Source organism: Macadamia integrifolia, chromosome 4 (assembly GCF_013358625.1).
Source record: "Macadamia integrifolia cultivar HAES 741 chromosome 4, SCU_Mint_v3, whole genome shotgun sequence".
NCBI lineage: Eukaryota > Viridiplantae > Streptophyta > Magnoliopsida > Proteales > Proteaceae > Macadamia > Macadamia integrifolia.
The window spans coordinates 11285767-11297192 of NC_056560.1; the positions used below are offsets into that span (position 1 = coordinate 11285767).

At 38.4% G+C, this 11426-nt stretch overlaps 1 protein-coding gene across 2 annotated transcripts; it reads right to left on the reverse strand.

The window, feature by feature from the left end:
• Window positions 1–1315: 1315 nt before the first annotated feature.
• Window positions 1316–7683, reverse strand: LOC122076962 (nucleobase-ascorbate transporter 6-like). 2 transcript variants are annotated; one of them, XM_042642640.1, is made up of 15 exons: window positions 7484–7683; window positions 6858–7012; window positions 6088–6185; window positions 5768–5944; window positions 5568–5668; window positions 5180–5255; window positions 4955–5014; window positions 4534–4718; window positions 4134–4230; window positions 3102–3188; window positions 2632–2690; window positions 2423–2514; window positions 2213–2290; window positions 1950–2110; window positions 1316–1829 (listed from the first exon to the last, which is right to left on the reverse strand). In XM_042642640.1, the coding sequence occupies exons 2-15, from the start codon at window positions 6973–6975 to the stop codon at window positions 1617–1619; spliced, it is 1602 nt and encodes a 533-aa protein (XP_042498574.1). In that variant the 5' UTR covers window positions 6976–7012; window positions 7484–7683; the 3' UTR covers window positions 1316–1616. The 2 variants fall into 2 exon arrangements, with proteins under 2 accessions (XP_042498574.1, XP_042498570.1); XM_042642636.1 differs by lacking the exon at window positions 7484–7683 and adding an exon at window positions 7131–7469.
• Window positions 7684–11426: the final 3743 nt, after the last annotated feature.

The following is an 11426-nucleotide window of genomic DNA, read 5'->3' on the forward strand; positions in this document are numbered from 1 at the left end:
AGCACAAATTAGAAACCCGCCCAAAGAGGTCTCCGGTGTGGAGGCTCCGATGCATAAGTTAGGTTTTAGGTGAGTAAAGAGGAAAGGAATGTAGAGCTCTGAGTGTCTTATTAGTCTTACCTCTGAAATCCGTTAAGTGTCCCTTATATAGTGGTCGATGACTTCTTCTATTGGCTAGCTGGTTGCCTTCTACACTGAGGTGGTTGATCTTATAACAGTTAACCTAACTATGGTCGACCCATAGTAAGATAACCACCTAACCCATCCTTGGTTAAGTTTGTTAGCCATGGTCAAGTTTAGAAACGATTATATGTGTCATTATCCTGTGATCAGGTATAGGATCCAAATCACCCTTGGATAATTGATACCACGCATGGGGGTAGGATACAAGGTCTAGATAAGAGGCTTGCCTCATAGGAAACGAACGTGCACGATCTGGGTAAAAGACGTAGACTACAGCCCTTATCGACCATTCCATGATGTCTTATCAACAGAGCCAAGGTCAATGATATAATGATATATGATCAAGGTTGCTCAAACATTTGCCACATGACAAATTAAATGAAACCCAAATGTTGTTAATATGTGGACCCCAGAGCAAATCATCATTCCATATGGAATAAGAAAGATGAGTTTATTTTTTTGGTAAAAGATGAGTCTCTTTAACAAGCTTATCAAAAGATCGACATGAAATAGGATCGGCGATGGTTTGGAATCTAAAAGACATTACTCTAATTAATTATAGTATTTTAATATCTCTTAAGAAGAGAATTAGACAGCTACTCACTTAAACCTTTGTTTGTATTAACAACTAACAACTAATGATAGTATAATAGGACGTCTCAAACAGGTAGTGAGAATCAGAGAATTCAAAAGTGGGGACCTGCAACAAAAATAAATGCTTAGGGGGGGACGTTAATGGCGTTGACCACAAACAGACACTGCCCCCAATTCTTTCTTCTTCTTTTTCTTTTTTGCCTTTTTTGAACCCCACACCAAAGCCACTCACTACAACAGTAGAAAACTCCCTTTCCCCAGTCATCCACTTTCTCATGTCCAATGCCATGTGCAGAAGAGGAAAAGGATCCCGCGCTTATACACCTGAACTTCTTTTCCTTTTCTTTTTGCCCTTTTATTTTTGTGTGTGGTGGGTGGGAAAGAGTGGGAAAGGGAAATAAATAAAGCTGCCATTCTGTCACCATTTTTACACTGGAAACCAACCCCTTCTCCAAATCACCAACAGCCACAGCTTAAAACCAAACTCACACCATACCAAGCTCATCATAAATAGATCAGAACCAGAAGGTTTAAGATATGAGAATAAGAAGGCAGAAATTTTTTTTTTCTACTGGAAATCCATTTAAACCCCTCTTTGATTTACAATAATGGAAATGATATACGACTCAGCAAGAGAAAAAAACAGGAAAATTGTTCTGTTGCTTCCTATAAAGTAAAGAGATTCATTTATATCACTACTGTCTATTGCACTGACCAACTCTGGAATAAATTTAAACAAAAAAAAAAAAAAGGAAGGAATTGCAGTGTCCCCCCTTGGAAACATTTTGAGGGGGCAAGCCTAGAAGATCACAGCTTTTGAACCATGGCCAGCTCCACAATCACACCGATGGGAAGAACTTGTTGAGATTAAAAGGTAAGGAATAGAATTCCTCACTCCTCGTGTCCGACTTGAAAGACCGGAATTTGGCCCACCAGTGCATTCCCCTGTCTTTCCTAGCGTCTTTCCGATGCAACGTTATGTCCAGGAACAGTGCCAGGAAGCCAGCTACAAATGCTTCGGAGGAGAAGGGCACATTGACCATGTCATTGAACTGACAAGAAGAGCAGAACAAACTCAGTATAGTTTAGTGAAACAGAACCATGCACTAAGGTGACAAGTCAAGCATGTAAAATCACAAGGGGAAATCAGAAGGAAAGATTTTCATGCATACCCATCTTGCATGAGTGTGCACCGGACCGTAACCATTAACTGCTGTGTACTCGTTGAAATATTGAGGCACCGATAAGCCCATGAAAACAGAGAAACCTAATATGAACTTTGTTCTGAAGCTGTTGAGATTGCAGAACTGGAGGAAGCTCAGACCAACAGAACCTGTTCCACCATGATTGGGATGGGTGAAACAAAAGCTGTTAACTGGAATAAGTGAAATAGAACCTCGGACACCAAAGGGTTCTCATTCTAAATTGTACATACCCACATAGGCAAAGAACAGGCAATACAGTGCAGCAATAATCGGTGCCGGAATGGATGCAAATACTGCTCCAAATTTTCCTACACAATGAATACAGTTTGACTAGGATCAAAACCTAATTCTAAAAAAAACAAAAAAACAAAAAAACAAAAAAAACAAAAAAACAAAAACCGAAACCATACAATTTCCTCCCAAAATCCCAAGCAACTTACCTAGGACAGAAAAGAATAACATGAACCCAGCAGAGATCTGAACCACCCTTCGGCTGCCAACACGTGTCAATGCTAACAAACCAGCATTTTCACTGTTTTCAGGATAACAGAATGAGATTCTCGTGTCAATTAACAGTTATCTGCAGTTCATTATATATATAATATTTTCCCAATAAAGCACAAATTGTTTGTTCTAATGAGAGCCTTACACAGAGACCGAGGACCCATTTACAGTTCCAAATATCCCAGAAAATAAGATCCCAACTCCCTGAAATCATACCAAATATTCAGTTTAGAAATAGAAACATTCAAGTGCCAACTACATCTAGAAAAATCAACAATAGCATTAGGGATTTAGGACGCAGCAAGGATAACAGTGTTGCCTTCGATGCTAACCACAGACCTAAACCTATGCACCATTTCAAATGGCTTAATCAGTGCACGGTAACTAGCATCGTAGTAGTTGTTCTATTACACCTCCTTTTCATAATTTTTACGTTGAACTTTCTTTTATTTCTTTTCATTTCCATTCTATACAGAGAAGGGTGGGGTAAGCAGGGATCGAACAGCTACTTCATGGATTAATAGCATACCATAAAATTAAGGTTCTTGAATTCTTGAATTGTACTCACTTTCAATGTATCATAAAGAAAGACTTTAGACTGAAAATTATCCATACCTGCCAACCAACTCCACGGCTGAGAATAGATGGTGGCAAGGGAGTTGCACTAGCATACCTTGAAACTGCAATGAAGGTTCCGGTGGACTGCATTTGATCATGAAAACTGGAGACACTTTAGGAGAATTCAGAATATCAAACTACTACTAAGGTGGACTGCATTGATCATGAAAACTGGAGACACTTTAGGAGAATTCAGAATATCAAACTACTACTAAGGTCCAGCATGCATGAGGCAAACATTAAACTATCCATACTAGACAGTAAACCAAAGGCCAATTATAACTGCCCTAAATGAACTTGAGACCACCAACTGGTCGTTTTCAGAGAAAAATAATTAAATAAATAGATAAAATCAAATGATAAGCCTGCATCAAACGACAAATAATTAAAGTATTAATGCCCAAACTGAACCATTAGCAACACTAGTGTGAGAGCAAGACGGACCAACGTGAAACACACACTCCAAGGCCAAGATCAGCACCAAAGAGTACACATTGAACTTCATTTGGTTAATAATGAATGAGACCATGGGGCACCTCCAATGTTTGACCTGATATGAATTTCAAAGCTAGAATGTCCCAGTAAATCAATTACCATTTACCTTCAATACACTCCTAACTGGAAGACTTTTTCCCCCTCAAAATATCCTCTCCAGTACAAAAATTTGAAGGTTGTGAGTGCTCTAACTTTTAGGATCACAAGAAAGACCATTAGCTCATAAAACACAATAGGGATGCTAGCACTAAAATGCAGATCATCGTGGATAAGTATTATAGTACTCTATCCACAGCAGCACAATGGTAAAGAATATATACAGAAAGCAATAACTAGATGTGCCAACTATCACAGTCAAGTTGGGTAACAAAAAAAAAATAGAGATGCTCAATGAAGTATCCTATATTTGTAAGCACAGTTTTCTTCTTTCTTTTTCTTTTTCTTTTCTTTTTTTTTTTTGGGGGGGGTGGGGGGGTTTGGGGGAGCAGGGGAAAGATAAAATTCTGTAAACATGGTGATTAGAAGTGAACAGACCTCTACAAGGGCAACAAACGAAGCCATCATCATGGCAAAGGCTTCACCTGCATCAAATGTAGGTGCCCCCCACTGGAATGGATATGGAATTCTTATCCTGCATATATAAATCATAGTGTAACACCACTCATCAGCATCAAGATTGATTTCATCTTGCTGTGTGAACCTAGTATAAATGGAATCATAAGTTTTGTTATTTTAGGATAGCACATACAAACTTGAAAACCAAGTTTACACAATAAGTATAATTAACTAACTGAAATGCAAGAGCAGATTCTTAGCCTCATAATTGGACTCAATGGCTGGTCTGCCACAGTACTGATGTCAGGGTAAATACCCTACATACTTCCAACAAACCAAGGAAAAAGTTGGACTAGGGTTCACAGACAATGACATTTACCATGGAGCTGCACCCACAAGCCCAGATCTATCAGTACGGCAAGTCATTTGAGTTTTTTGAGCTGCATTTTTGTAGGCTCCGCCCACAGTAAGAAGGTGGGCATAAACCCACACAATCGCCACTGAGAAGATAACTGCAAACCGGTCAAATACATGCCTCTCAGTGCGTATCACATGGGGTATGTACTGCAAGACAAGCATTCAACCAAGAAAAACTGTTAGCCTAAATAGAGAGAGAGACTAGAAAAAAAACATATAAAGAGTCTTGAGACCCACTAAAGAACTGGAAAGTGTGAACAAAATAAACACTTTTCACCAGAATCACAGACATAATAACGACCTCAAGATTTTCTCAACACTTGGTGACCTTGCAAATGTAAAAAAACAATTTTGGGTTTCTTCCATAGAATAAAGAACATTACCTGTGAGAAAATTATTAATATGATGAGCTCTGGCAGTCCGATTTCCACACATTTAGCAACCTAAAAATCAAAGGAAAAAATATTCAGACATGAAATATTGAGCAGGGAAGATTAAACATGCAAAACTACCAACAAAAATGTCTTCTTGAGAAATATCCAAGCTAAAACTAAAGCATCACCTTTATGAACTATGTACAAATTTGAATAAGGATATGCTATACTTACACCAGGGAAACCGAGCTCATAGAGTCCAAACCCAGCTAGAGCTACCAAGGGAACAGCTGACAGTGGACTTAAGAACCTGAACAAACATAAACAAAAGTTTTAAATGCTTTGACGGTGAAGGGCAGGCAAAATCAGGAATTAGAACCCATACAAATCAGAAATAGTTCAGACAAGTTCTAGGATTGAGAATTTGCATGTCTCAGGTTGACTTGGAATAAACTTGATAAAAGCAGATGGACGAGCCAGCCAAAAGAAAGTGCTAAATCTGGCCGCTTTTTTTATTTTTCTATCTTCCAATTCAGTATCATGCAGCATTAGCTCTTTAAATCCCATCAGTCCAACAAAGCCACTAATCGTATAAAACTTAACCCTCAAGTTCTGGACCAACCTCGTGACATTACGCCAGAGGCCACTGAATCCTATGATTATTTGAAGAGTTGAAGCAACAATAAGAGCCCCCTGGATTCCACGCATAATTCGCTCGAATTTCTGTGCAATTTAAAAAATAATTGTGATGGTTTAAACTAGGATGACACACAATACCAGCAAATGATTGGCCAAAAGAGTGAGAGATTTAAATCGGCAGACCTCATGAGGATCAACAATATTGCTGTATCGACCAGCCAGAATTATTGATATAGTGGGTGCCACAAAGGTGTATGAACCTCCAATCACAGCAGGCAATCGAGTCCCAAACAGTGTCTGGGCCAGTGTGTTCAAACCAGCAACAAACAGTAGCGTCTGGATAACTCTTGCTTTCTCATCCTATAAATTGCAACAATATGATTCGAACTAAGGATTAAGAAGGGTATCTATCTGAGAAGAAAATAACTGCGCAAACAAAACTAAATGGAATAGAGTATAAGAAGAAATGACTATTCACATGAGTTATTCTTCCAAAGGCTTACATTTCCTCCTCCCATCTGAGGAACAAGAGCAGTGGGAATGATGACTGTGGTGCCTAGCATGACCAGGTAATGCTGGAAACCGAGGAGGATGGCCTCCGCTGCAGTAGAAATACCCAAAAGAGTTGAAGAAGTCAGAAGAAGATTTTGCAACAAACAAATGCTTACAGCAAAAATAAGAGGAAACCCCAATAAGTGTCAAGACATCCAATTATCCAAAGACGAAGCAAAATGTTTTGCATATAAAAGAGAGCGGAACACAAGTTGGATCATCCAGATCAGTGGAAAACTGAAAAACACAGGAAGGTCAATCATGTCAGCCCCATCCCAAGTTCCTAATCCAACTACTAGGAGTCCGCTATGGAAAACCTGCCCCTCATTTGATCATCATTCATATTTAAGTTATATCCTTTCTTCAGCTAACAATTGCTTAGAAAGATGCATATACAAGTTGGAATTCGAGCAGAAAACAGAGAATCTCCATGCCCGAGAAATATGTAAGGAAATTGGAACGGGTATAAGTAGACCCCAAGAAGAAGAAGAGAAAAAATCTTGAGAGGCAAAGGTAGCTTCAGCAATTAAAATAACGGATCATAAAAAAATAAGAACCCAGATAACTAAACAATCATAAATGGGGGTGCTAATGCAGAAGAACTACATAAATAGAACTACCCCTCTTACTAAATAAACCGCAACACTACACTTAAAAGAGGAAACAACGAGAAAGAAAACCAAAAACAGAAAGGAAAGGTATGACAGATGTAGAAACTCACGCCAAGGAGGAGGGCTGGTGATGCAGTAAGCAATGTTGGGCAGCTGATCCTTCACGGGATGTGGCTGCAACTCGTCCTGTTTGGGCGCCGGAGCTGCGCCGCCTCCTCCTCCTGCCATGATCTTCCTTCCTCAATGTTCCTTCTTTCTCCTCCTCCTAAAAACCCAACAATCAACGAATGAATCTCTCCACACTTGAAAACCCAAATCTCTACGCAATCCAAATCCCAAAACTATAAAAAGTCCATGACAAAAGTTATAAGAAGAAGGCTAACCCAGAAATTTCACTCCCCAAAAAAGCGCTATCGACACCGACCACAAACCCCTATAGTAGAGACTGCGAGGAGGGAAAATATTTATGAAACTGAAACTGTTATAAGAATACTAGATGCCCAGAGAAGTATTAATAACGATCTTCGGTTGTAAATCAAAGGAAAACACAGTCGGAAACCCTGCAGCGAACACTCTCCTGAAGTCGGAAAAAGGAGAGACAATTTTGCAGCCCAGAGAGAGAGAGAGAGAGAGAGAGAACCCAGTTGGAAATGAGAGAAATAGTGAGAGTAGAGTAGAGAGAAGCATAAAAAGGATCCCCAAAATGACCAAAAGAGAACACAACAAACCAAAATACCTCTCTCTGCAACGAAGGAATCAGTAATTAATTTTTTAATTTCGTCTTCATCGAGTACTAGTAGCGTAAAGATAAAGATAAAGCATCCGCACCGCCTCCACAAATCTCACAGTCTACACTTACCACTACAGAATTGACAATGTAGTGAAACGGAAACCCCATTTGTAAAAGGCTAAAAGCTAAACAAAGTACAGCAAAAGAAAGTTTATAAACCAAAACTTAAACCTGTTTCACACAGAGAGAGAGAGAGAGAACGGAACCGAACCCCTACTTTCACACTTTCTGACTAGTTTCTGGACACTCCAAAGTCCAAACGGTCGAACACTTAGGAAGAAAAGGAGAAAAAGGGTGAAAAAAAAAAGATCACGAACACGAAAAGAAAAAGGAGGGAAATAATTTATTTTATTAACTAAAAAAAATGTAGAAGAAGAAATAGACAACCGACACCACCTTTTCCCCTCTTTCCTTGTTGTTCCTCTCAGAATTTTGATTTTAGTTACGATTAATTACCATTTATGTTAATTAAATACGTAACTATAATTAATGGCACTTTCTTTTTTATAGAGAGATTCTTTTTTGTTTTCAATAGTTTATTTGGGGTGGTGGTGAGTTGACTGATTAGCCCCTTTCTTTCCTCACATTTGCCAAATGGGGTTTGAGTCTTTGCTTCTGTGTAACACTTGTTCCTTAGCTGTACAATACCAACACATGTGTTGTCCCTCGCCTCTTCAATTTCTGGAATTTTATTTTGTAGAATAAATAATCAATCTCGACCGTCAGATTGGACCACTAAAATTAGGTACGATAATCATCAGAAGGGCAAAAATATTCAACTTGTCGGTTGATAGTAAGGGTCCAATCGGAAGAGAATGGACGGGGAAGTGGGAACTACCTGATCATGTATATTCTATCATCTGACGCCTGACGAGAGTCTTTCTTCAATCATCGCATGAGACGTCGCTTTTCAACCGTTGAAATGGTGTCAGAATTTTTCGTAGGGCAATTTGGATTTGTTAAGTGTCATTCCAAAAATACTCAAATGTGCCAGGGTCAGATCTATTTACAACCGTACTCCTCGAAGATGCTCTTTGGATAACATGTATTAGGTGGTATTCCACATGGGGGGATGATCGTGACCGTTGAACGATCAATAAAAATGAATAACGAAGGTTTCTCGATCCACAACTAGAAGGAATGACTGAATGGCCCGGATCGTGATGGGCCTCCTGATCATGGTTGATTTATTGTGTTTAGTTGTGCCCTTGTGGGCCCCCTGATAATAGAATACGCATAACTATCTGTCATTAGGCACAGATGATTAATTAAAAAAGTAATTTTGGGGGAGCGTTTATCAATTTGTCGTTTGTTTGATTCTGATTTCTGAGATTCTGGTTAAGCGGAATCTTCTACCAAAAAAATGGTTATGAGGAATTAATGCCGGCGTTTTGACGTTTTGAGAGAGAGAGAGAGAGAGAGAGAGAGAGAGAGAGAGAGAGAGAGAGGTTGGAGAAACATCACATTAGGTATATGTGTTTTTCGGAGAGACTGGCAGAGAGTTGTCTATAGACAGAGAGAGAGAGAGAGAGAGAGAGAGAGGGAGCTGGAACTTTCCTCACGCTCAGGTATTGTGTTCTGTGAGCTGTGATCCCTTGCTCCCGAAGTAAAATGAAGGGGTTTTTTACCTTACTTAGAGAGAGAGAGCTTTTTCTGAAGCTTTCCTTTGCTAACGTCAGATTAGAATCAGCAAACCATTTTTTCTTTCTTTTCCCTTTTTGTCGGTTTAAGTTTTTGAATCATGTGGTTCTAATGTTGTTAGCTTGAAATTGAATATCAAATATAATATAAAATATATATATATATATATATCCTAAGATCTGGATCCAACATGAAATTTAAAAAAGTGATTCTCTTAACTCACTTGAGGGCCCGCGATGTTAATCCTCCATGGACTATGAAGTGAGAAATTCCCTTTTTTCTTGATATATTTGTAAAGCAATACCTCATCAGAACGGTATTATTGAGATGGTGATTTATAGTTTATCATAAAGCTTACGTCCTGTCTCTTTTCCAGTTCCTTCCAGTCCATCCTCTTTTTCTTGTTTACAACCACAGGTTGATTACCCATAGGTTGGGGATTGAGGAAAAGTTATGCTCTCTCATCTCGTTGGTACCGAAGGGGCAATTAGCAAACAAAGTCATAAACTATACCAAATAAGAGAAGGAAAAACGAAAACAAATTCAGGCAATTAAGAGGGATTTTGCTGACAAGCGAAGGCCACTTGGGAGTCAAAATCCCGTAAAAAGAGGCACTATTCTCGCACGGAATCATTAGTCCATTTTGGGGTAATTAATTTGAAATCTACCAACCACCCTAAATTGGACCAAGGTTTTATTTAAATGATGGAATCGGCTGGGAATCAATCAAATCGGCCTAAACCTTTAGGAAAAATTTACCACACAGCCCATTTGAAACAGCTGGAATCGTGATCGGGCTCAACCAATTTTAATTAATTATGACTTTTAAAACTAAATACGAACCCTAGTTTCTTTAAGGGGGTCTTTAATGACAAAATTTGACAAGTGGCAACGTAAGGAATTGAAGACTTTGAGACTACCATGAAAGATTCCTTTCTAAGTACGCAAAGTATCATATGTATATAAGCTGAAAGAAATGAAAGCATCTAATTAACTTGTTAAGGAGGCCATGTAAAAGCGAAATGCGATTACTAATGGTAAGAGTTTGAAAGTAAGCATGCATTAATAAAAGGAGGAGAGAAGGGAGTGTATGTACGTACGTAGGGAACCACTTGGGAGCGCTCCTAAAGGAAAGAACAAACGACGAACGTGCCCGTTGCTTTCAATCCATTGCAACCTCCACGCGGACCACGCCTACCCCGTCCACTGGCCCATCTCCACGTAAGGGCCCCCCTCTATGCATTAAGCTGCGCATCTGTACAGAACCACCGACCATCCCTCTCTCTCTCTCTCTCTCACATGTATAAGTAAAACGTATCAAAAATGAAGTAAGAATGTCTATTATATGAATGAAAACGACTGACAAGAGTCGTTCTATCTTCTTTCATAAACTATGATATATGCTATTGGCTTACCCAAAAAAAAAAATACGTTATTGGTTCACTCCCTGACTTTCAGCTTCACGTTCTCCATGATTACTAATAAAAATTAGCTGACACTTTCTCTGTGAACAACTGGGGCAAAAACCCCATGCATGCTCTTTTTTGAAGAGGAAAAAAAAAAAAAAAAGATTACCAAAACATGAATTTTTGGGTTTACATTGAGACTTTTTCTCTCCCTTACTATATATGGGTCTTATACTACTGAATGAATTTCTCGTTCTCTCATTGCTGTGAAAAATCATAAAATAATTAATTAAAAGGAGAAAGTAAAGCGATTAATGAAGAATCCATAATACACAATGTTAATCGTCCATCAATTAGTTGAGTTTGGAGTGATCCAAATACAACCATAACCAAATTATGTTTAGCATAAAACTGCATCTTGCTTTTATGTATTGTCTTTGGGAGGTCTGGGTGGTCCAGGGTCAAGGGTGTGATTTTATAATTAGATTCAAAATAAGCCATTTAAAATTGAACCAAAAAAATGGTTTAAGTCTGATTTTGAAAAGTGAAATTTAATTTGATTCAGTTCGATTTTAGTTTTGAAATTAAAATTATCACTTTGCTTGTATTCAAACCAAATTAAACAAATAAAATCGAAACCTTATCAAATAAGGTGAATCCAAACACCCTTTAGGTATGATGTTTCAACAACTACGGAATTTTTAGTGTTATTACTTTCAAAAATAACTAATTTGAAACCTTAAATTATCTAATAGTAAACTACTTAGAACCTAACACCCCACAAATCACCACATTCAAAACACAAATCTTAAATGGTGTTATATAAAGGGTTTTTTTTTAGC

Coding starts and splice junctions, on each gene's coding strand:
- LOC122076962 (XM_042642640.1), bottom strand. CDS start 6,975: ATGGCAGGAGGAGGAGGCGGCGCAGCTCCGGCGCCCAAACAGGACGAG. Junction 5,669..5,767: donor ATATTGTTGATCCTCATGAG/GTCTGCCGATTT, acceptor TAAATTGCACAG/AAATTCGAGCGAATTATGCG. Junction 5,015..5,179: donor ATGAGCTCGGTTTCCCTGGT/GTAAGTATAGCA, acceptor TTTGATTTTTAG/GTTGCTAAATGTGTGGAAAT.